Raw genomic sequence first — 26637 nt, forward strand, 5'->3', positions numbered from 1 at the left:
TCGTCAGCATGGAGATGATAGTGGATCCTGGATTTACTTAGGAGATTTCCTTGTGGTTCTAAATAGAGATTGAACAATGTGAGTGCAAGTATAGAGCCTTGAGGAACACCTTGACCTACCGCTAAAGGAGATGAAAGACTGTTCGCTATTTTGATCATTTGGGATCTATCAGAGAGGAAGGAGGCAAACCATTTAAGCACAGTGCCCTTCATGCCCATTCTCTGTTTAAGAATGTTGAGGAGGGTGTTGTGATTAACAGTGTCAAAGGCTGCAGAAAGGTCAAGGAGAATTAGAAGACAGGACCCCCCCGAGTCGAGGATCCTCAGAGCGTCATCAACCACTTGCAGTAGGGCTGTTTCAGTGCTGCAGTTTTGAATGAAGCCAGACTGGAAATTGTCAAGAAGATCATTGTCCTTGATATGACGAGAGAGTTGCTTTGCTGCACATCTTTCTGTAATCTTCGCAAGAAAGGGTAAGTTAGTGATGGGACGGAAGTTGTTGAGGTCAGACGCATCAGCAGTTGGTTTTTTAAGAAACGGGATGACCTGCCTAGTTTTGAAGGAGACAGGAAGGGAACCTTGATAGAGGGAGAGGGTGACCAGAGTGGTCCAGTAAGAGAGGGAAAGGGTATAAAAGTCAATGGCAATGGCGCTGGGGATGGGGTCCAGATGATGATTGGAGGGCTTTGTTTCGCAGATGCACTTGAGAAGGGCATCTTCAGATATGGGGTCAAAGTTTTGCCAAATGGCTAAGGATTTGCACTCCTCTGGAGGGGTAGGATGAGCGACCTGATCCACAAGTGATTTCACTTTTTCTTCGAAGAATATAGCAAAATCCGCTGCTCTCTTTGCAGAATCGTCCAACTTGGAGGATGGGGGAGAGCGGTCAGGACTCTTGATGAGATTGAATAGTTTTTTGGGTCTATTTTTGGCTGAGTCAAGGAGCTGAGCTTGTCATGAGCACCGGGGCACTGTGTGGGCCCCCCTCCCCCCAGCAGAGCACAGCAGGGGAATGAGCCCCACATGCAAGGGGCTAAGAGCGTTCAGCACAGCGGGGGAATTAGCCCCGCTTGCGAGCGTTCGGACCGTTATGACAAGCTCAGCTTGTCATGAGCACACGAGCACCGTGGCTCATGAGCGTCCAACGGGTTAAATGATATCATTGGTCACCTCTCAAATGACATCATTGATGGCATCACTGCAGACAGCCCTGGGGGCTTATTTACAAGAAAGTACCCCAGCGCGGCACCGCAAGCCCTTTGGCTGCGCCATGCTGCAGTGCTTTCAAAACACAGCCATGCGTCATATTTACAACAATGTGATGCATGCCTGTGCGTTCCCCTGCGTTGCACGATTGGCTGCTTCGCACCATGCAGGTACCAATGCAGAATGGTGCAAGAGTGCCTGCGCTGTGGGAAGATTATTTCTTTGCAGGAAGGGGTACCTTCCCGCACAAAAACAATTAAAAAACTATAAAAAGAATGCAGCCCCCCTGAAAAGACGAAAAAACAAGGAGAAATGAAAAGTTCTCCTTGTTGGGCCTCACTACGCCACCCCTGGAGTAGGGGAGCGTTCTGGCGCATTTCCAGGTTTACAAATTCTTGTGAATCTGGAAATGCAGCAGAATACATGGGTATTGCATGGGAACGCCTACAACAACACCCATGTCACACCCCTTTCACAGTGTGGTGCATGAGAAGGGGTCACATTAACAAGGACTGGAAAAGCCACGCAGGGTGACTTTATTTGTCCTTGTAAATATGGGGCAAGGTGCTGTAAATAAGCCCCCTGTGTCTAACTCTGTGTGAGCAGAGATGCCCTTCGGCCGAGCGCAGCGAGAGTTGGTCACAGGGTCAATGTCCAACCCACCTTGAACCAGAGCATAATTCATTCATTTTGTGTTCAATTAAACTTAAAAAATAAAGCTATCTGACCATCTGGTCCCGTGGGACCTCATATTAAAAACGATAGCGTCACAAGAGCTTTCTACCCATCTGCTGGCACCGAGCGCTCTCATTGGCTGGCCACAACATGAGCCGACATGTTGCGGCTTCCATTACAGGACTCAGAGACTCAGTCTCCATGTCTCCTGTAACTTGAAATAATCTAAAGTGGTGCAGGGCTCGGTAAGGGGACTGTTGTAAAACTTATCGGCTTTCAGTGGTCGCGTTCAAAACGACCATCAGTCTGAACTCTGTCAAACTCGAATTTTAAACGTGACAACAAGTAAGTCGCCAAAATGCTGTAAATAGGATGGTCATAGATGACAGGATACTTCTAGTTGATTACATGTAGATTTATTGTAAGACACAGCTGAGTACACAACCTCGCCAGCTGACCAGACCATCAACTGACACTGGTAGAACACACCGGTCAGGCTAGAACACACACAGGTACAGGAAAGCTGAGAAGGTGAAAACACTAAGGAAGGACTAAAGACTACAGTCAGACATATTACAAAAGAATTAATGTACAACAGGGACCCTGTACCCCCTGGCCCCTATGGGATGGTCCAAGAGGAACCTCCACAAGGGCCAAAGTAAACGTTTTCGTCCTATCAGTCTAGCGGGTCTCTCATACGGATTGTTATCATCTCCTGCGAGAGTCCTGGAAGGGGGTTGGTGAGCGGTCAAACCCCTGGCCAAAGCTGTCCATGACAGGGCGGTTGAATAAAAAGATTTTACTTTACATTAAAAAAAATAGACATTCACAGAGAAAAACAATGATTAAAGTGAAACTATAGGTGGGTCTTCTAATAATAAAAAACTGCCATTTTAAAACAACAAACTCACTGAAATTCACCAGTCGTACGTAACTGACATAAGTATGACGTGCATTGCTGCGAGGCACTGCTTATGACTGCACATATTACATTGCTGACGACATCTGAAATCTATGGCGATGCACTTTTTAATTATGTTAGTTATGTATAACTGAAGAATTTCAGCTTTTCTTTATTATTAGAAGACCTACATTTAAATCTACTTTAATGTGGTTGTATGATGTTACAACGCATACTTTTACAACGCATGACTTTACAACGCATTTGTCACATCGCAACACCCTTTACAACGCATTCCATTACATCGCAAGACACGACATTGCATTTTAAGAAACTACCTTTACAACGCATTCCATTACTTTGCATTCATGGTAAGTATTGGATAGTATAGGGGTTATATTTACTATTCTAACTCCAGGGGGTGCAACAGTAAGGTAAGTGTTATATAGTGTAAGGGTACTATGCATTGTAATGGTATGCGTTGTAATATTATGCGTTGTGATGACTGCGTTGTAATGACGTGTTGTAATGGTATGCGATGTAAGGGATGTTGCTATGTAATGACTGGGTTGTAATGGTAGTGCGATGTAAAAGTTGCGTTGTAAAGGTTGTTTCCCCTTTAATGCTCACTTTTTTAAGTGAATATTTATTTTTTCAAGGACCATAGCTGTAAAGCTAAGAATTGCAAATCTGTACGAACCCGTGTATACTTTTTTTCTCAATATTTGGTAGGTTGATAGTCTTACAAACAACCAATGTTATGTCTAAAAGTCACTATAGGAGATTTATTTATTTATTTATTTAATTGCTTATATCGCGCCAGAATCGACCTAGAGGTATCTCCGCGCTTTGCTCGCAAAAGGTTCTGGAATATGTTGACTCTGTGGAACCACAGGAAAAGTTATGCTACCTGAAACAGCAGAGTTTTTAAGGCCTTCCTAAAACATAGATGGTTGTCGTTGTGTCTTAGGTCAGATGGAAGTTTGTTCCACATGGTTGGGCCTATAAATGATAGGGCACGTCCACCTTGTCTGGCTTTTTTTATAGTGGGGATTTCCAATAAACATTGGTTGCTGGACCGCAAAAGACGTTCAGGTTTGTATGTCTGAAATTTTTGTGCCAAATATCTAGGGCCTTGCCCATAAAGGCATTTATGCACTAAACAGCAGATTTTAAACGTGACACGTTGTCGTATGGGCAGCCAATGGAGGTGTGTTAACAGGGGTTTTGACGGGGTCCTTGCGGGAGCATTTAGAATTAGTCTGGCCGCCGTATTTTGGACCACCTGCAAACGATTTAACGCCTCCTCATTGGCTGATATGAGGAGGCCGTTGCAGTAGTCGAGGCGACTTATCACCAGGGCCTGTACAAGGGTCTTCCTGTGATTATCAGGCAGCATAGGGAAAATTCGCCTTAACTGGCCAATTGTTCTAAAGCAGGCTCCTGTGACATGGTTAGCATGCTCCTTTAAGCTCAAGTTCTGATCCAGTTTCACCCCCAAGTTCTTAACAGTTGGCTTTGGGCATGGGACGGGGCCAAGATCTAAAGGCCACCAGTCGGGGGACCAGAGCATGCTCGCTTTCCCAAATAGCATTACCTCTGTCTTCCCGACGTTACACTGGAGGCAGTTAGTAGCCATCCAGTTGGAAACTGCTCTCATGCCCTTGGCAAAATTGTTCTTCACATCGGGCGTAAGGGAGTTGAAAGGAAAAAGCAGCTGAGTGTCATCAGCATATGACACTGGTGTGAACCCAAACTTTCTCACAATCTCTGCAAGGGGGGCCACATACACATTAAATAATGTGGGGCTTAGGCATGAGCCCTGTGGCACCCCCTTAGTGAGTACCCTCGAGGTGGAATGATAGGGTCCCATGCTGACAGATTGTGAGCGGCCTGAGAGAAAACTCTCCAACCAGGACAGTGCCAATCCCTCCCTCTGGGATTCTGTTCCTTCCCTTAAAAGCCTTTAGTTTGTTTACGCACTGGTGTTTGGGAAATGTTGTGCTGTTGAGATAGAGTTCTACCTTTAAAGAGACCCTCTGCCTGCGTCTAGTCTCCGATTGGTTGTGTGATGGTTCTTGGGACAGGTAAGGGACCCTCTCCTTGAGCTTCGGGGGTCAGTGGCCCCAGAGAGGTTCTACGAGAGTGGGCGCTCTTCGCTCAGGTCAGGGTGTCTGCGTCCCACTCAGGGTAGTAGTTGTCGATGTTGACTTACCACCACCACTCCTGCCGCTGAGTATGCGTTGAAGGGGTTCACGACGGAGGGGTTGTCCTGCTCTGGACTGAGGATCTTCTCACTTTTGGCGGACTCCTCCGTCTCACTTCCGTCCTCTTGCAAGATGGACACGTAGTTAGGGTCACTGGCGTTGGGGTAGGAGAGTAGAACCGTGTAGGTGTAGATCCGGGCGCTGTCGAGATCCTGTTTCCAGGTGTCGTGGATGTACCCGGCCAGGACCTCCTCATCCTCGGAGCTGCCTGCGATGTGAGGCTTTTTGGAGAAAAACCTACACAAGAAACACAGAAAAGTTCATGTGATTTTTGTGTGGCACTTCACACTGTAAGCGGCCCTGAAAGAATCACAACGTGTTACAGAAAGACTTTGGGGTAGTAATGCAGGTTTCTGAGAGCCACAACTGGGCCTCTACCCCATGAGGAAATAGAAATTTTACGTGGTCAGTGTGTCCCCCACATGCACCCTATGTATGTACATATACCCCATGTATGTCCATGTCATCATGCAATTCCCTTCTCATGCCTGTAATAATAATGCCTCTGCATTTCCGTCCAATGTTAGCATGTCAGTTACCAGGCCCTCCATGAAAGAAACGTTAATTCTGCACTGAGGCCTATGTTGCCAATGCATTTACATGGTGCACGTTTAAAAGTCGAGATGAACTCGTTTTTGTGGCTCAGCCGAGCCAGGACCCGAATTCAGGCTCCAAGCCTCCTGACACTCTGAAAGCTGCAGTTTAGCTATGTATCCCTGACCTCTCACATACTTCCTGCTCAGCCGAGAGATGCCCAGCCTGGCCTGCCAAGACAGTATTTTGCCTACAGTTATCTGCTCTGCTCCACAGAAACACATTCCTGCTTAATGAAAAGGGTAAACATATTCCGCCTGCAGAAGATAGGGCCTAGCCTTTCTGTCTCCATCCAAGTGATTTACAGAACCCGCATCCATAGAAGGCCCATGGCCCCACGCAATGCACGAAGAAATATATGCACACACTAGCACTTAGTGATGAGCAGCCTTTGCTCGAGCGACCTTTAAGTCAGATAATACATCCTCCAAACTCAAGATATCAGATAATACCAGAAGTGCAGGTCGTCCTGACATCCAAGACTCCTCTACTAGCACGAAAGTCAGCTCCCCCCAGCTTCCCCCAGTTCCACGTCAATTCCACGTCATGACCAAATTGCGTACACAAGTAGGGTAAAGGTTCCTGCTGACCATGCAGACCCCCTCCATGTATCCACCCACCTATGACACACCTATGACTCATCAAGTGAACACCCACTTGTACGCCTTCTTACACGCCCTTTTTCACGCCCATGTGCTCTTATCTCTCTCTTTCACTTGCTCCGCGTGGAGCGCTCCGCCTTCTCTATGCAAGTTAATGTATGTTTTAACTATAAATAATGCACTCTGTGAATAAAGTTCAGATGACGATCCTTCCTGATCCCTAGTGGTGATGGAACCCGATTCTCCCTTAACTCGAGTTACTGAATTAAAGCCCTTCTGAATCGGACACCACGGACTCTGCCTCTCATTATATGCATGATCCTTGTTAATGTATAGAAATTCTGACAGGGTAATTATTTTATTTACCACATAATCTGGCGCCCGAATAGGGACCAGTCCCCTTCCCCCCTTCCCCACGAGCCGGAGATGTAGGTCCAGCCCCCTGCCCATTCTACAGCCGTGACGGACTTCAAGTGTACACGACAGCGGGACTTCCTGCCTACTCCCTCAGGCCCACGGAGGAGACGGAGACTGCGACCAGGCATCCACACGAGGCGGTGAGGATTGCGGACCATCCCAACCAGAGCCCAAGCCGAGAGAGCAAGGTCCGAGGTATCCCGAGGCCCACCTGTTCCGAGGCGCATGCGCATGAGCAGCAGCAGTAGCAGTCACGCAGTATCGAGTTTCCGAGGCCTTCAAGTTCTGCTTCCCGGTGAGTACCGTTATTGGGAACGCATAGAGACGGGTTCATTTATTTGAGCCCGGTAAAGACGTGTCTGGGTACACAGACACGGTAGAGACGTGTCCATTTCGGTGGACGCGGTAAAGACGTGTCTCTTTACGAGACCGGTATGGTTGTACTGTTTTGCAGTACATAAAGTAAACAGTTTTTCAGGATCATGTTTTTTTCTATGTACTAGTAGGATGTATCTGTTTTTAATGTTTTAGTGTTGTTATGTGAATGGTTGTTTTTAGTCTATTCTTGTGTATATTGTGTTTTCGTTAAAGTTAAGTTCCAACATGCCACTGTTTTCGAAATTACGTCAGATAGGGACCAGGAAAGGGATACTCGAAGAGTCAGTTCCCATCCCGCCTAGAGACACACCTGGTCATTTTATGTACCAGAAACATGGGCTAGATGCCATACTATTTTTAGACTTATGGGTAGATTACACGAAGGATCTAGAAGAGAAGTATAGATGGCCTGCCTCAGGAACATGGGATGCTGAATGCATTATGAGAGTAGAGGAAGCACTATGGAAAAAGAAAGTTAGACAGTCCCAGAAAGATGCCATTGAGTTATGGCGTAAAGAAGCGCATAGGAGAGCAGAGAAAGAATTCCACAAAGCAGAGAGAAGTAAAGAACCAGCAGAAAAAGCCAGAGAAAAAGAGCTAAAGGAAGAGGGGGAACGGGTCAAGGCAGAACAAGCAGATAGAGAAAGAAATGCCCTCATCATGGGTATGTATCCCGTCCTCGCTGAAGGACTAGCTAAAGTGACCCCCTCAGAAGTACCCGGTAATTTGCCGCCACCACTGATCCCGACTAAAGTACGTAGGCATAAACAGACAGAAGCTGAGGCTTTTATTTCCTCCTATTTAGAGGAGCCCGCTCCGGATTATGTTAACGCAGACTTCCCTCCTCCTCCTCCTGTCCCATCTGTCAACAATCCTTTTCTCCCTCTGCCCCCACCACAGGATCAGCTTACACAACTGCGGCTTCCACCGGCCGTGAAAGATGACGTAGGACAAGGGGCAGTGGGAGGGGGGCCCACAAACACGCCACAAACACCGCCACCAACGCGAACACTGCAAGAGTTAGGACTACAACGAACGCCACAAATGACAGCATCACCCTATAAGCATAATGTAACGATTTCACATTGTATATAAGATCCAGTACCAGGTGTGGGTGCAATGCTCGTGTTCTCACTACGATTAAGACGCGCTGTAGAGTATCTGATCACATTACCAGGCATGAAGGACAATTTAGACAAAATATACAATTTCATTAGAACGGGGGAGGGACCCGAGAATATAGAAGAGGCCATGGAACAAAGAAAGGTGGAGGTTCAAGGCACAATTTTACGTTTTTTGATTAACTGTCTGATCAGGGAACAAGACCAGCCAGATAAAGGAGTAACTAGAGGTATGACTGATTGGAGTGACAACATAGCTGCCGGTAAACATGATACAGTGGGAAAGACAGAATGCATGTACAGGAAAATACGAAAAGAGATTCTAAACTTACACAGGAAAGAGTCTGACGAGAAAGAGGAGTCAGCATCAGATGATGCTGAGCACGAAACAGAGGAAGTGGATAAAATGAATTACGTAGGTAGAGCAAGACAGTTTGACAGGCCCAAGTGCCTCGACTACAGCAAACATGGACCTCCCATAAAAGAAAGATATTCCCTCGAAAATCTATTCCAAGCTACTGAGAACGCACTGAAAAGACGAGTAGAGTGCGATAGACTCCACACCGTACACGAACAGGAATTGGCCCGGTCAGCCGTTCAATGGGTGACTAATTCTAACATATATAGCAGTGACGTAGTGGCTCAGACCTTTTTAAGCCTTCCCCCGAACGAACAGCGTTTGGCTGGTATTTACATGGTCCAACATCTGATCACGTTGTACGAGAGTCAACATTCTGATCCCGGTCCCTTGTATAAATTACTGGACGATATACTCCTAGAGAGATGGATAGGCCTAGGTACCGAATTAATTAATGTCATTCTGGACCAACGACATAAGTACTTGACTTTTCTGACCACGTGCATGATTCCTGCCCCACACCACGACAGAAAGAGCTTACACATAGACAGACAGAACCCCCTACGAGAGGTTCATCCCGTTAAAAATGCAGCGGGTGAGTTCCAGCGAGTATACGTTTACACACCCTTGACGAAAATAGAAATACTGGAAATGAAAAAGATGCTGCCCTGCCATGATAAAGACCCGGGGGGGGTTCCACCGTGAATTAAAAGACATTCTCCGCATAGGGGATTACACGTACGCTGACATCATTAAATTATTAAAGGTACTGTTACCAGCAGGCATTTATGAAAAGCTTAAAGAGAAAGACTGGGAGGTGGGAGAGAAAAAGATAAGTTGGACAGAATTGGAAAATGAGGATAAAGGCAGGCACCCTGGTGCTGGTCTTGGGGACAAAGCCAAAGAACTACCTGAACTCTTGATACAGGTCCTGCCAAGATTATTGGTTACTAAAAAGGAAGATTGGGATGCTATTTCAGCCTGTAAACAGAAACAAGACGAAGACACCAGTGATTTTTATTCTAGATTCGAGAAATGTTTTACTATTAATAATGAAATGAAATGAAATGAAAAATTGCATTTGTATAGCGCATAATTGCCCTGGGGCCTCGCAGAGCTTAAGCCAAGTAGTGAATCGTATCCACATCTTTTTGTGAGCAAATTAGTAGAGAATTCCTTGCCCCCGATCAAGAATAGAGTACTGAAGGTTGAGAGTACCTGGCAAGCAAATAGCCCTTACCAAATGTTGCAAATGTTACAATACCACCAGAACAGAATTAGAGAGGAACAGGAACATGAAAAGAGACGCATGAAAGATACGAAAATGAAAGTGCTAGTTGCACAATCAGTACCAGCTAATGGGAATAAAAAGGGCACGCAACCTGTTAAAGGGAACTGTAATTATTGCAAGCAACCAGGTCACTATGTAAATGAATGTGCTGTCCTGAAACACAATATAGCTACAGGCAAGACAAAAGAAAGGCCGCATCCTCCTAGACAGAATAGCACCCCACAGAACACGCAACAGACAGTAGTTCTACCCCCACCAGTAGCTGCCACACAAAAAGTCACGCAACAAATGTACCAGTACGCACAGTCAGACTATCCAGAATATCAACAGTACTCATGAAACAGCCTAGAGAGGGAGGTTGGCTTGCCCCTTATTGAGGTTCCTGTAGATCAAGAGGGTCCCTATGTACATAGTCGTGTATTGGGAAAAGACAGAAAATTTTTGATTGACACAGGGGCGGGCAGAACTACCATCAGTCATGACGAGGTTCCAGGGGCACCCCTCTCAGGCTCACAGAATATTTCCCTGGGATTTTCAGGAAAGCCTATTGTTAACGAAGTGTCAAAGCCAGTTTCCCTAGGAGTCGGTCCGTTGTCCCGTACTACAGACTTGTTACTTACTAAGTCATGTCCAGAAAATTTGCTTGGTATAAAGACATTGAAAGAACTAGGAGCAGTTATGTGTTGTTCTCCGGAAGGAGTGCGATTGTTTTTATGTGATTTTAAAGGACATTATGTGTTGAAAGATTTTGATCCCAGACTCCAGAATGTACCACAGCATTTATGGGCACAAGGTCCGACTGATGTAGGATACATGCACATTACGCCACACCGTGTCACTCTCAAACCAGGAGTAGTACTGCCACGAATCCGACAATACAAGTTACCACCTGATGCTGTAGTAGCATTGCTGAAAATTGTTGACGAACTCATTGCACAAGGAGTGGTAGTAGAAACTGATTCGAATGTATGTAATTCACCTGTCATCCCTATTCTTAAACGAACTGACCCTAATGCACCACCTGTCTACAGACTAGTGATTGACCTCCGAGAACTGAACAAATGCATAATACCCCAATACCCAGTGGTCCCAGACATTTCTTCATTACTGACTGCAATTGATTCCGAGGCGACGTTCTTCACTGTAATTGATCTAAAGAACGCCTTCTTCAGTGTCCCAATACATCCAGAGAGCCAATACCTCTTCGGATTCTGTTTAAATGGACGCAGTTTTAAATTTACGAGAGCTCCTCAAGGTTTCACAGAAAGTCCTAGTATTTACAGCCAAGCATTGAAAAGACAACTAGACAGTATTCACATGCCTGCCAACACCGCACTGCTCCAATATGTAGACGATATACTGATCACAGCACGAACAGAGATAGACTGCGAACATGCATCACTGATAGTCTTATACTTTCTGGCAGACAAGGGGCACAAAGTGTCCCCTTCGAAGTTGCAATTCTGTGCACAGCAAGTGGTGTACCTTGGACACTTGCTGTCCAAGAGGGGTAGACAACTGACAAAAGATCGTATCCAGTTAATTGCAAATCTTTCACAGCCCAAGACACAAAAGGAAGTACGAGCCTTTATTGGCCTCACTTCTTACTGCAGACAATGGATTCTCCAGTATGCATATCTAGCCAAACCACTCATACAGCTAACAACACAGGAGGCAGCGTCTTCGACTGTCCTCCCTTGGACACAAGAACATACCCTTGCATTTGAAGAATTGAAAAAAGCCCTATGTCAAGCACCAGTTTTAGCGACTCCTTGTTACAGCAAGCCTTTTACGCTTTTTGTCACTGAACGAGAGGGAACAGCATTATCTGTCCTTACACAAGATCATGCAGGAAAACACAAGCCTTGTGCTTATTTTTCTAGTACATTGGATCCAGTGGCCCAGGCTCTGCCTGCGTGCCTGAAATCAGTTGCAGCAACAGCCCTAGCAATAAGACAGAGTGATTCCATAGTGTTAGGACACCCCCTGACAGTACAAGTTCCACACTCGGTGGAAGTTCTCTTGAACAGGACTCAGACACAACATCTGACTGTAGCAAGACTGACAGGATATGAACTGACATTATTTCAGCCACACATAGAGATCAGACGATGCAATATTCTAAACCCTGCTACACTCTTGCCCTCAAGCACAGCAGACACTGCACCACATGACTGTGTGGAAGTAATTAATACAGTGACAAAGCCAAGACAGGACTTGACAGACATTGCACTTCCAGACCCTGACCTGACACTCTATGTGGATGGATCATGCATGAGAACGAGTGCAGGAGAGTTAGTAGCAGCCTATGCTGTGACCACTGCTACTGAAGTCATAGAGACACAAAGAATAGACATACTGTCAGCACAAGCAGCAGAGCTCATCGCTCTGACACAAGCCTGCATACGAGCCAAGAACATGAAAGTAAACATATATACAGATTCACAGTACGCTTTCGGAGTCGTTCATGACTTTGGAGTGTTATGGCAGAAGAGAGGTTTCCTGACCTCTCTTGGGGCCAAAATTCAGCATGGTCCCCTTATTCAGGCTCTGTTAGAAGCAATACACTTGCCTACAGCCATAGCCATCATGAAGTGCAAAGCGCATACGAAAGTCACAGACACCATTTCCCAGGGTAACGACCTGGCAGATCGAACAGCTAAACTTACAGCCCAGACTCCAACAGACACGACAAAGACAAAAGTGCCAACACTGACAAACAGCATGACAGTCAGGGATCCCTCACAAGATGTACTCGACATACAGACACATGCCACTCCAGACGAAATAAAGAAATGGACTGAACAAGGAGGGGTCCAGACTGACCAGGGTTGGATGACAAAAGGCAAAGCAACATGGTTTCTCCCTGACTCTATGGTTCAAGTCATCATAAACACAGCACATAGTCCCGCACACTTAGGAGAAAAGGCTATGCTAGACAGTTTACAGAATATTCGCACCTGCATGATCTGTTGCCAGTTCAATCCAGGCAAAGGCATTCCAGTGGAACAAGGTGGATTTCATCCTCCTGACCACCCTTTTGAAGTCCTCCAGATGGATTATATCCAGAGATGTTGAGGATACAAATATGTCCCAGTAGTTGTATGTGCACTATCTAGATGGACAGAAGCGTACCCAGTCCCAGATTACACTGCTGTGAGCACTGCCAGGCAGTTGGTTCGAGAGTTCTTTCCGCGGTACGGATTGCCCCGTGTCGTGTACTCAGATAACGGGCAGCCATTCTCCTCTGAATTCATGAAACAAGTATCTCTTCTGTTAGGGTACCAGTGGAAGTTCCATTGTGTACGACACCCAGAGGCAGCCGGACTTGTAGAGAGACACAATCAGACACATAAGACCAAATTAGCGAAAGTCTGTGCAGAAAAAGGCGTGGATTGGATGGTAGCCTTGCCGGTTGCCCTCTTTTACATGCGTATGGTAGCTCATTTCAGAACAGGACTGTCCCCTTACGAGGTGGTTTTTGGTAGACCACCGAATATGTGGGGTACGCCTATGCCAAAGAGAATTACCGATGTTGACAGTAATATGCTGACAGATTACCTGGCTTCCTTGATGTCTGCACTCCTCTCTTGTCGTTCACAGGTTGCAGCCGCCTTCCCCGACAACACCCAAGTTAAAGAACACACCATCGTTCCAGGAGACGTAGTTCTGGTGCGGAATTTTGATCGTTCAAGCCCTCTCGAGCCCCGCTGGCGAACACCGAAGTTAGTACTGCTTACAACGAGGACCGCCGTCAAGGTCGAGGGACGTAAGGGCTGGATCCATGCCCAACACATCAAGAAATTCCATGGACATACCGGAACTGTGATCGAAACTAAAGACTGCCCCGAAACGAGTGACTCAAAGCCCCCTTTGCTAGAAAAGACTCCGAAACAGGAGTATAGGTCAAAATTACGGTCTAGTAAGTCAGACAGCGTTTAATTGTTTATGTCCACCCTGTGGTGAATCGGTTAGACAGGTTCCTGACATGTATAAGATCGTAGACCAGAATAGCAGACAGAGAGATAAGAAAGAGAAATACTTCAAGACCTTACGCAGCAGATGTATAGTAACTCTGATCATTATGTTTCTTCTAAGTATATCGATTATATGTATCAGCTTGACGCTACATGTTTTCTTTCCTCCTATTGGTTCACATATACATTCTTCCTTTAATGACACTGTAGAGCACACATTCAGTGATCTGCCACCCCATGAACTGTCAATTCGACTAGCACTGCGCAACAATACTTTTATTCGAATGTTGCACCATTCTCATCAGACCAGCAATGTAAGGAATTGCTGGGTATGTGGCCGACTCCCACCTTATCAGAAAACGAAGGGAGTTCTGCCCCTCTTTCCTTTCCCGTTCTCGCACAATGGTTCGTGCGGAGCATGGTTTGCTTTAATGTCATCACAAGACAGAAAGTTCACAGATTCCCAGAGTGAATGGATTTGGGGAGATTTAAATAAAGTAATGAATAAGGCATGTTTTCCAGACGGAGATGGTCTTCCCCAGAGAAAAGGAACAGATCTAGAAAAGGAAGTGTACGAACAAGGAAATGCTTCCCTTAACTTTATGATTCTGAATGTCCAGTCCGAGAAAAATACAGGTCCACCGTTCATAACAGTCTTACCAGTAAAAGGTGAATTATGCGTTAGAAAGAAAGGATCAGTGCATTTAGGACACAGTGATTGTAATACTGTGGTCGAGTTCAATGATAAAGGAAAGTCTACTTTCAAAGCTTCTCGCCATTCCTATTTCATTTGCGGTCAGACAGCCTATGTACGTCTGCCCTTAGACTGGGGTGGGACGTGTTATATAGCGTTCCTACTGCCACCCGTTTTTCTAGCCCCATCCCATTATCATCGAGATTCGCGACTAGTACATGTTAGACACAAGAGGGAGACTGATTCCCCAGTTGTCGATCAGACTGAGACAGCTTTGGAGCAATATACAGATTTCAATAAAGGATTCTTTTTTTTTTTCATAGGTCCCGTCCAAAATAGTAAATTAATACGCAGGTTAACAAGAACACTTGAAGCAGTAGTGAATGAGACTACTTCTGCCCTGGCGAACTTGACCGAGGAGCAGTCTGCTATGAGACTTGTTGTTCTTCAGAATCGCCTTGTTCTTGACGTCATCCTGGCAGATAGGGGCGGGGCTTGTAGAGTGATCGGCTCCAGTTGTTGCGTGTTTATTCCTAATAACGCGCCATCCGTGTACGCAGCAATAACAAGACTCCATAAGATAGCTCACGAGATACACCAAAATCCAGGCACATGGACTTGGTCCGGTTGGCTCTGGAGTGTAATATCAGCATGGGGATGGAAAGTATTGCCGTTCCTAGGAATAATACTACTAGTTATATTCAGTTGCTGTCTCTGTCTGCAATGTGGCCCGGCGATTTGCGGCTTGTGTGCCACTGCCTGTATTCCCCATCCACGTATACAAAAGAAAAAAGACGTGCAAATGATGCTGTATGATCAGATATATGGTATCATGAATATAGATGTGTCCTGAAGGGCACAGTAGGGGACAAGGAGGGAATGAGGAAATAGAAATTTTACGTGGCCAGTGTGTCCCCCACATGCACCCTATGTATGTACATATACCCCATGTATGTCCATGTCATCATGCAATTCCCTTCTCATGCCTGTAATAATAATGCCTCTGCATTTCCGTCCAATGTTAGCATGTCAGTTACCAGGCCCTCCATGAAAGAAACGTTAATTCTGCATTGAGGCCTATGTTGCCAATACATTTACATGGTACACGTTTAAAAGTCGAGATGAACTCGTTTTTGTGGCTCAGCCGAGCCAGGACCTGAATTCAGGCTCCAAGCCTCCTGACACTCTGAAAGCTGCAGTTTAGCTATGTATCCCTGACCTCTCACATACTTCCTGCTCAGCCGAGAGGTGCCCAGCCTGGCCTGCCAAGACAGTATTTTGCCTACAGTTATCTGCTCGGCTCCACAGAAACACATTCCTTCTTAATGAAAAGGGTAAACATATTCCGCCTGCAGAAGATAGGGCCTAGCCTTTCTGTCTCCATCCAAGTGATTTACAGAACCCGCATCCATAGAAGGCCCATGGCCCCACGCAATGCACAAAGAAATATATGCACACACTAGCACTTAGTGATGAGCAGCCTTTGCTCGAGCGACCTTTAAGTCAGATAATACATCCTCCAAACTCAAGATATCAGATAATACCAGAAGTGCAGGTCGTCCTGACATCCAAGACTTCTCTACTAGCGCGAAAGTCAGCTCCCCCCAGCTTCCCCCAGTTACACGTCAATTCCACGTCATGACCAAATTGCGCACACAAGTAGGGTAAAGGTTCCTGCTGACCATGCAGACCCCCTCCATGTATCCACCCACCTATGACACACCTATGACTCATCAAGTGAACACCCACTTGTACGCCTTCTTACACGCCCTTTTTCACGCCCATGTGCTCTTATCTCTCTCTTTCACTTGCTGCGCCTGGAGCGCTCCGCCTTCTCTATGCAAGTTAATGTATGTTTTAACTATAAATAATGCACTCTGTGAATAAAGTTCAGATGACGATCCTTCCTGATCCCTAGTGGTGATGGAACCCGATTCTCCCTTAACTCGAGTTACTGAATTAAAGCCCTTCTGAATCGGACACCACGGACTCTGCCTCTCATTATATGCATGATCCTTGTTAATGTATAGAAATTCTGACAGGGTAATTATTTTATTTACCACACCCAGGGGCCTGATAAATGATATTACAGCCTTGAACACACCCTCGCCTACAGGGGGCGCACATTCAAGTCAGGGCTTCCCTCATGTGCATGGGGGCTAGACAATTTAAAGGGAACATCTCCCTCCCATGGACATGTTCACATTATTGACGAATGTGTCGGGGCAAAGAGTCTGGATGCCAAGGGCCTTATTTACAAGATTATTACCTAGGGCAGCACCGCAGGCCTTCCTGGCAAAATCAAAGGGCTGGAATGCACCGTACCTTTCAGATATGGCACATTCCTGCGTCTTTCCCCTGTGCCGGGGCACAATGGGCTGCACTTTTGTGCCGTGGTGCCAGGGTGTTGGCTGCATTGCAGGGATGATTGTTTCTGTGCAGGAAGGGAAACCTTCCTGCACAGAAACAACCACAAGAGGCTTTTTCCTCTTTCTATGTGTGCTGCAGACTGCAGAAAAGTGATGCTCCGGTGGTGCAGCCTCATTGCGAAGGAGGCCCGAACAGTGCAAAACCCCGGCCTGGATTTACTAAAAGTCAAGCAATGCAGCAAGACAACTTTCTGAGCTGCGTCCATGGAGACGGCAGGAATGCCCCATATCAATCAAGGTAAGATTCTTTCCTCTTGTCTCCCTCCAGTGGGGCACTGAGGGCAGCCTAGCACCATGCTGTGACACAACACCGCGGTGCAAGGGTGTCTGCGTTGTTGGCACCCTTTGTTTTTGCAGGAGAAGGGACTCCTTCCTGCAGAAACACAATCCTCCGAGGCATGTTCTTCCTTCTACGTGTGCTCATGTGTGTGGAATGCAGACCACGTAAAGAGAAGAAATACCAAGAAGAAATAATCATATGTTCCCTCATTACACCTTTGGTAGGAGGGCGTACCAGGTCGACCCAATCCTAGGTTTACTGTTCTTAATAAAACAGAGAATGCACCAAAATCCACGGATGGATGCGTGGGACCGCCCGTGCTCCACACATGGAACCTTCCCAACGCAGAGTACTTGTGTCAGCATCGTGCGTTACTCTAGATTGACTGGGCCACCCAGAGCCCCTCGAGATGGCTGTGCAGGGCTCAGTAAATCTGGCTTAAGGGATTGCGTTAACGCAACTCTTTGTAAATCGGGCTTCGGTGTGTGTAACCCCAGGATCTGAACCCCAAAGAAGTGCACTCCCCAGGCTGAACTCCTCCCCAATGTGCACCCCCCCAAAATATGTACCACCCAGGATGTGCACCACCCGGGACCTGCCTTACCCAGGATGCGCTACCCCAGGATATGTACCACCCGGGCAGTGCATTATCCGGGATGTGTAACCCCAGGAAATACACAACTCAGGATGCACTCAGGATGCACGTTGTAAACCTCCCAGGATGTGCACCTCTAAGGAGGTGCACCCAGGATGTGCCACACCCAAAATGTGCACTGCTGGGATGTGCAATACCCAAGATGCGCATCCCATGATGTGCACACCAAGGATGTGCAACACCCAGTAACTGCATCCCAGATATGCACCCCCGGGAGGTGCACCCCAGGATTTGCAGCATCCATGATGTACACCCCCAGGATGTGCGTTACCCAGAAATACACTATCCAGTGTGTGAAGCCATCTGGCTCCTGAGAGTCAAACCCACATTATTAGGATCTATGAAGTAAAACGGCTAAGATGACATCTCAGGCTCCACAGCTGGAAGTAAGGTGGGCCTTTGAATTACTGGCTCCTAGCCCTGGCCCCCTCTGGCCCCCACCACAGGAGATCTGGTCAGACTGGACACCCGCAGGAAGGACTTGTAAACACTAGGGGTGAGCAAACTTCCTGTAATTTGCTTTTACATAAATATGCAAAATGTGGGGGAAATTACGTGTAATTATGCAAAATGCAAATCTGCATTTAGCGCTATTTTTAAGCGTTAGCGTTTTGTAGCGAGGACTTATTTCACGCTAAAGAAATAGTGTGAAAAGCACAAGTGCCTTGAACAGTAGCCGCTCCCATTCATTCATCGTGTTGTTCTGCTACAACTCTGCTATAATGTTGCTGTGCACTGAGGTGTAATTACACAACATGGCGTAATTTGAGAATATTGCATAACAACCGCTATGTGAGATTCCCATAATTCAGTAAATTACGCCGGCCTAATTTACATTTCGCGCTTCCTGTACGCCCAAGCCTCCCCACGTCTGTGGACCTGAGTCCCTCTGAAGGATGGCCATTCCTTCCTGATGCTTCAACGTCATATGCGATGTTCCCTTGTACAGCTCCTCGTCCCAGAAAGGCCGAAGAGTGAAGTCCAGTTGTTTAGCAGGGGGGACGGCGTGTCCCCGGAAAAATAAGCGGGAGGACGCCGTCCACCCGCGTGGTTCCCCGACTCGAGCCCTGGCTAAATCAACACGTATGTAAGTCCGCGATGGTCAGCTTCCCTGTGCCGCTGACAACCAGGTCCCAATGCATCCATTTCTGCATAGCATGCTCTCCCTCTGTGCTGCTGACAATGATCGCTCCTGTGTTCCTGAAGGTAAGACCCTCTTCCTGTGTTGCTGACAGTAAGTCTCTCTTCCTGTATTGCTGACAGTAAGCCTTTCTTCCTGTGTTTCTGACAGTAGGCCCCTCTTCCTGTGTTGCTGACAGTAAGCCCCTCTTCCTGTGTTGCTGACAGTAAGCCCCTCTTCCTGTGTTGCTGACAGTTAGCCCCTCTTCCTGTGTTGATGATAGTAAGCCCCTCTTCCTGTGCTGCTGACAGTAATGTTCTTGTCCTATGTTGCTGACAGTAAATCCCTCTTCCTGTGTTGCTGACAGTATGCTCTTGTCCTGTGTTGCTGACAGTAAGCCCCTCTTCCTGTGTTGCTGATAGTAAGCCCCTCTTCCTGTATTGCTGACAGTAAGCCCCTCTTCCTGTGTTGCTGACAGCATGCTCTTGTCCTGTGTTGCTGACAGTAAGCCCCTCTTCCTGTGTTGCTGATAGTAAGCCCCTCTTCCTGTATTGCTGATAGTAAGCCCCTCTTCCTGTGTTGCTGACAGTATGCTCTTGTCCTGTGTTGCTGACAGTAAGCCCCTCTTCCTGTGTTGCTGATAGTAAGCCCCTCTTCCTGTGTTGCTGATAGTAAGCCCCTCTTCCTGTATTGCTGATAGTAAGCCCCTCTTCCTGTGTTGCTGACAGTAGGCTCTTGTCCTGTGTTGCTGACAGCAAACCCCTCTTCCTGTGTTGCTGACAGTAATGTCCTTGTCCTATGTTGTTCACAGTGAAGTCTTTTCCCCCCCTGGTTCCTATGACTGGTACTTCTCTGGTTCCGCGTGGTACTCACCGGAGGTTCTTGTCAATGTTCTCGGCCTTGATCTCCTCCTGGAGCCTGCGGCTGTATTTGGGGTCCCCATCCTGACTCATCCGTTGTAGCCAATCAGGGAGGTCCGGAGCGATGGCAAACCTTCCGATGACCAGTCCAATCACAAACACGGTGACGACAGCAAAGGTGGCGGCCACAACTTTAATGAGGGTGGCCATATCTTCCTGAAGGTCAGACCTTACAGACACACCACAGCAGGGGTGCAGGAGAACACCAGGGGACCGCTGAAAGGAGTCTGTCCACACCAAGCTGTATCAACACAACATCAGGAGAACGTTAAACCACCAACCACACCAGGCTCTGCCAACACCACCCCAAAAATACCATCCCACATCATTTCAAAGCAGGCAGCAGTGCCAACTCACAAACAAGGCATTTGTAAAGCGCACAGCTATCTGTGTCCCGGCGCTGGGGGCCGTCGGGAAGATTATGCGATCTATGGCCCAGAGTCACATGGTGCTGGGCTGACCTGCCGCCGGAGCCAGGGATTGAACCGTGAACCCTGTGGTCCGGAGTCAGGCACTCTGGCCACTGCGCCACATCTCTTCCAAACACCAGCCTTTGTGCACCCAACATCAAGAGACCGGTCACCTTCTGACGGTGATAACCTTGCAAACACAAAACCAGAGACTCCATCAGTTTTCTGCTCACTCTGGGTGTTGTGTCAGTGAAGTGAAGAGACAAGTAGAGATGTCTCCAAAGAGGGGGCTTTGCCAACACAGCACCAGAGACATTCAAACTCCGGCTTATAAAGTCTGCACCGGTGCAACGCCAGGGGCTGGTTCAGGGCTCTGTCGATGCCAGGCGTTGCCAACGTGAAGCTGAACAAACCTTGACCGCTGCACAAAGCAGGCTACAGCAGAGGAGGACCAGGGGAACTTCAAACATGTGTCAACACCAGACGTGGCCAAAGCCGCGCCAAGATCTGCAGACTTCAGCTCACTGAGGCTGCCAGATCACAGCACTAAGCAGACCTCAACCCTCGCCTCACACACACCTGTGAGAGACAACAAGCATTACCCACAACAGAACGTTCACCTGCAGCGAAAGAACTTCCAAGCCACTGCCCAGGGGTGAGCAACACAAACCCACGGGCATCCACCCTCCAGCCTGCAGTGGTGTGTGTCAACAACACAGCACCAGAGAGGCCAGCAAACGGCTCATAACACCAGCAGCGACAGCACAACTCCACACCAGGAGGAGGTGTGCAGATGAACAACTGAGACAACACAACACGCCAGCGACCTTACACGTCCCGTAGTGACCAGGCTAAGACCACAGCACTTTAGCAAAGCCTTAACTCCTGCCCACACCCGGGTATGGCAACACCTCGAGAGGCCTCATGTGTCTACCCACAGTCAGCACCAAGGAAATCCTCAAACTCCTGCCCACAGCATCAGAGTGACCTCCAACCTCTGCCCTCACCAGGCTGTGCCAACACAACCACCAGGACGCCCCAGCCCTCCACCCACAGAAGCAGAGACGGACCCCGAGCCTCTGCCCTCGCCAGGCAGCGAGTGACCCCACCTCACTGGGTACACCCCCCCCCCTCCCAGACCATGCTGTGTGTGCGCTATAAAGCGCTGCACACTCCAGGGAGTCCTTCAAGCCGCTACTCACGGTTCAGCTGTCCCTCAGGAGGCCGTGCCAACACCCGATGAGCTCTGCCACCTGCCACCCCTCCAGCCTACACGGGTGAGAAGAGCCAGGCTGTGCCCGCCGTGGGCGAATCACTGGCCCTCCCTCCTCCTGAGTCCCCCCCCCCCCCCTCCCCAAGGCGAGAAAACAGCACAACATTCAAAGGGCAAGACAGGATTCCCAGGCGCAGCGCCCAAAATAAGCAGCGCTGGCCTCAGGGCGCTGTGCCAGAGGCTGCGGCGAGAGGGATCTGTGAGCTGTGCAGGGCTGAAGATGCTAGCCAAGGAGGGGGACCCTCCTCAGGGGGGGGGGGGGGGGGGGCAGCCAAGGAGGAGGAACCCTCCTCTGGGGAAGGGGGGGAGCCAAGGAGGAGGAACCCGCCTCAGGGGGGGGGGGGGGGAGCCAAGGAGGAGGCACCCTCCTCCGGGGGGGGGGGGGGGGGCAGCCAAGGAGGGGGCACCCTCCTCAGGGGCGGGGGGGGGGGCAGCCAAGGAGGAGGAACCCTCCTCTCGGGGAGGGAGAGGGCAGCCAAGGAGGGGACACCCGCCTCAGGGGGGGGAGGGAGGGGGGAGCCAAGGAGGAGGCACCCTCCTCGGGGGGGGGGGGGGGGGGCAGCCAAGGAGGGGGCACCCTCCTCTGGGGGGAGAGGGGCAGCCAAGGAGGAGGGGGACAGCCAAGGAGGATGCACCCTCCTCTGGGGGGGGGGGGGGGAGCCAAGGAGAAGGCACCCTCCTCGGGGGGGGGGGGGGGTAGCGCTTTTAAAGGCAGCGCTTGAAGTGCCAGTGTTACACTGCCACCTGTCGTTCAACAGAACATGTAGTTGAGACAGTAATATTACTACGGGCTTCAGGCCACAATCTCTGCCGACGACCCCCCCCCCCACCCCCTCCTCGACCCCCTCCCATGAGCCGAGACCCCAGCAGCCCCCGCCCCCAGCTCCCGAGAAGCTGGCCCCCACCTCATGCTTAGAAGCTGGCATATCTGGTCCCGGTGGAGGGGGGGGGGGGCGGTGGCAGGTGGTGCCCCTACTCCAGCACCTTGGTTCTCTGGTGCCACTTGGCACCACCAGCAGCTGCAGACCCCGCCCCAGCCCTCCAGGCCGGTCAGCACCACCGCATGCTTACAACCTGGCATCTTTGTATTGGAGTCCGTGGAGGGGGCTAGATGGGCCCCTGCCCCCGCTCCTTGGTTTACCTCCCCACTATGGGCCCCGCCCAGGGCTTTCTGAATCCCTCCAAAACCGAATTCCTCCTCTTCTCCTCCTCACTCTCTCCTCCCCCGGTTCAATCATGGATGGATCAGTTGAATCTACTGAACACTAAACCCATCATTGCAGACAGCGCAAAATTCCTGGGTGTCGTTCTCGACAAAAAACTCAATCTAACCCCCACATCAATTCCATTGCAAAGTCGGCTCAATACCATCTGCGCCTTCTTTGGGGAATCCGTCGCTTCTTCCCGGAGCAGGACCTTATAACCCTGGTGCAATCGCTGGTCCTCTCCAGACTGGACTACTGCAATTCTCTTCTTACTGGCATCCCCAAATCCCACCTGTCCCCCCTTAAGTCTGTTCTCCATTCAGTAGCTCGTTTCATTTATGGGGCCAAAAGAAGCGACCACATCACACCGATGTTATCCACCCTCTGCTGGCTTCCCTTTGAGGCTAGAGCTATCTACAAGACCGCTTGTATCACCCACAAAGCCTTGCACTCCTCCTCTCCCCGCTACCTGGCGAATAAACTGAAACTCTCTGGAGGCTCTAGACCTTCACGTAATGCGGAGAACCTACTGCTTGAACCTCCCACTTTCAAGAAGGAAAGATCGATGGCCCAATCCTTTTCAGGCAACGCAGTGAGAATCTGGAACTCACTTCCGCCCCAGCTCCGGACCATCGCCTCCTCCCAGGCCTTTAAAAGGGACCTCAAAGTTCTCCTCCTTCAAAGACACTTCCAAGTCTAATCCACGCCCTCTCTATTAAATGTAGGAAGCCCTTCTTTATAGAAAAATCTACTTTACATGTCTATGGAAGTGTCTGCCCAGTGTGTTCTTGTGGTTTGAGAGTCTGCCTTTTATTGCAGTTTTATCCTTGTACCTGTGTTTGGGACTCGTGTGTAACATGCACCCGGCACTTTCTCCTTTCAACTCACTGTTTTCTACCTCTTACTTTTGTTTGTTTTCGATACCTGCACAAGTGCCACAATGGCCTACGTAACGTTTGTTCTTGTGTTTGAGTGTCCTCCAAGTTTCAAGTTTATTTTATTTGATTCGGAACTCCGAAGAGATCCACAAAAATAAAACAATGAATGCAACATACAAAACCAATTTTTACAGAAAAAAGAACAAAGCACATTACAAAGTTACAATTTCTGAACAAAAGGCCAATACGGGTTACTAGAATCAATAATGCATACTATTCTAAGAGAAGAAGCCCCTCAATAAATATCTAAAAAGCATTTAAAAAAGTTAAAAACATTAAAGCAAAACATCTCATTAGGAGGGTTATTTAATGCATGTACAAAAGCATTAGCTGTAAGAATACTCAATTTCAAGCAAATGTGGCGTAGCCATTTGCGACGGAAAGGGAGCAGGGGAGGACATATAAATATAATGTGACTCAGATCTTGCTTGGGGCAGTTGCAAAAGTTGCAAGCTGCGGAAGTACCATACCACTTGGACAGAAGTATATTTAAGGGCAGGAGATCTTGTCTTAACAGAAACCAAAATCGTCGGACACCATGGGATAAATTCCAGGATATGTAGGGTTGCCTATATTTGATTACACAAGATGAGATAAATGGAGTGACTCCCTTTCTAGTTACATTATACTCCCTATCTAATCTGAAACTAAGTGCCCATGAGGCCCGTTTCAAAACTAGTTTTAATTGGCCCGGGGAGAGGGAGAAAAGGGAGGTCTCATCTAATTTCAGAAGTGTCACTGCCCTTCTGAAATTTTTTACAAGAAGGGAGAATTCATTGAAAGACCCAATAATTCGTCTTTCATTAAGCGTCTTAGTGTCCCCACTTCCCCCTTCGCCAAACAGGCAACCCAGCGCACCAACCCTGCTAGGCCCTGGGCCCAACTACTACGGGCTCCAAACTCCAGTCTAAAAGCTGCAGCTGTACATGAATTATTAGTAGAGGTTAGATTCCGAAAAATCTTCCCCTCTGCCAACTGCAAAAAACCCCATTGCCCCAAATCCACTATTTCAAGTCCATATAGCAAAGTGGACGGAATCTTGGCACGAAATACTTCTAACAGGAAGGAAAAATGGTGCCTCCCTGTGGCTGAATAAAGGGCTTGTAAACTTTTCCCTTGGGCCGCTGCTTTCCGCATGTTATTATCGATATGGGGTTTCTCACTGGAGTTATTAGTTATTACTTTCCCCAAGAAAACATAGCTATTCACAACTTCCAACTTAAGTCCCCCAACTGTCCATCCAAATTTCACAGATTTAGATTTTTTATTGCCAGCGATACACATTATTTTGCTTTTGGAAATATTTATTTTGAGAAAGTGAGTTTCAGCAAATAAATGAAGGGCATGCAGGCGGTTGTTTAAGCCTTTAGGCGTTAAATCCAACAATAAAATATCATCGCGTAGAGTAAACTAGAAATCCCGACACCTCCCAGCATGGGCGCTATTCCATCACAGGCAGCCAGAGTCATAGGGAGATTCGAGATATATAAAGAAAAAAAATTGGGGCTAACAAACAACCCTGCTTGAGGCCATTAACAGAGTAAATGACCTTGGATAGCCCTCTTTCTCCCCCCAAAAGGACCTTACACCAAGTATCTGTGTGAAGTGCGCGCACCAGCTCTAACAAAATAAGAGGCATACCCAGCGCAGACAGCTTCCTCCATAACAGCGGACGATCTACCTTGTCAAACGCTGTTGAGAAATCAATGAACGCTGCGTACACTTTACCGCCGCGGACCCTCACATATTTGTCTGTAATAATCTGTAACTCCGTGAGATTATCAAGAGTACCATGACTCTTACGAAAGCCTGTCTGTTCGAGGGGCAATATATTACTATTAGCTACCCACTCATTTATTGAGTATAGTAGGCACTTGGAAAAGACCTTACCAATTGCATCAAGAAGGGCGATTAGGCGATAGTTTTGAGGAACATTCCTATCGCCCTTCTTGAACAGCGGCACCAAAATGCTACCCTTCCAAGATGGCAGAACTGTTTTGCTCATAAAGCAGTACCTAAATATTGGAAACAAAATCTTGCTCCAAGAGCTGGGATCCTGCTTTAGAACCAAAACAGGTAGCTCATCTGGGCCCATTGCACCAGAGGAGCGCAATTCTGTTATAGCCCGTTCGATAACCCTCTCAGAGGGAGGATCTATAAGGGAGCTATCTTCTTTACAATCCTCATAGACATTTAAACAGCCGTTGCTCGCATAAAGGTTAGAAATAAAACTAGTCCAAATGGCTTCAGCAATGGGAATTGGAGAAGGAAAAGACCTTGTTCCGCAGCCCTCACTAATTAAGGACCAGAACAACCTTGCTTGCCCGCGCACTGCGGCCTCACGCAAGTTAACCCATATTGTGTCCTCTTTATCCTTTTTTATTTTCATTTTAACCCTATGCCTCCTTCTTCTCAGAAGGGTTATTTTATTGTTTCGATCGAGGGATCTGCAAAGATATTGTTCCCTAACTAGTTTATTTATTTCCCTATTGAGACACAAAATAGAACTAGGAATCATTTTCTTCCTTTTTTGTCGAGAAGGTTTTCTAGCAACAGACGTTACCACCTTCAAAAAATCTTCAAAGAGGGGTATAGACGAGCTGTCCTCCCTTTGTAAAACATTTAATTTATTCTCTATAATAGGTTCTAGGCCCATAATTGCCGTGGAATTCCAAAAACATCGTCCAGTTTTGTTAGCAAAATTGACAAAGTCACCGCTAAGAGTCCAGGAGTCAGTGATAGGCGGGTTTATCAACACTGATACTGATAACACATTATGATCACTCAGTGTAGTCTGCGAAATTGATAGGTCGTTTAGAATATAAAAACTATTCATATCTATAGCCACATAATCTAAGATAGACCCACCATGAATGGATCTGTGGGTACAATTAGCTGGAAAATCAGAGGAAAATCTTCCGTTTACT

General features: G+C 47.8%; 1 protein-coding gene across 1 annotated transcript in view; it reads right to left on the minus strand.

Annotated features, from left to right (window-relative positions):
* Positions 1-21581, minus strand: part of LOC147689523 (glutamate carboxypeptidase 2-like) — a 583351-nt gene extending 561770 nt beyond the window's left edge. Inside the window, exons 1-3 of the mRNA XM_086936912.1 lie at positions 21497-21581; positions 19838-20125; positions 4997-5285 (exon numbers count right to left, since the gene is read on the minus strand). Of these exons, the coding sequence (XP_086793038.1) occupies positions 4997-5285; positions 19838-20034 (486 nt within the window). The 5' untranslated portion in view covers positions 20035-20125; positions 21497-21581. The remainder of the gene's footprint in view (positions 1-4996; positions 5286-19837; positions 20126-21496) is intronic.
* Positions 21582-26637: the final 5056 nt, after the last annotated feature.

Source organism: Lissotriton vulgaris, chromosome 9, assembly GCF_964263255.1.
Source record: "Lissotriton vulgaris chromosome 9, aLisVul1.2, whole genome shotgun sequence".
NCBI classification, from domain to species: Eukaryota; Metazoa; Chordata; class Amphibia; order Caudata; family Salamandridae; genus Lissotriton; species Lissotriton vulgaris.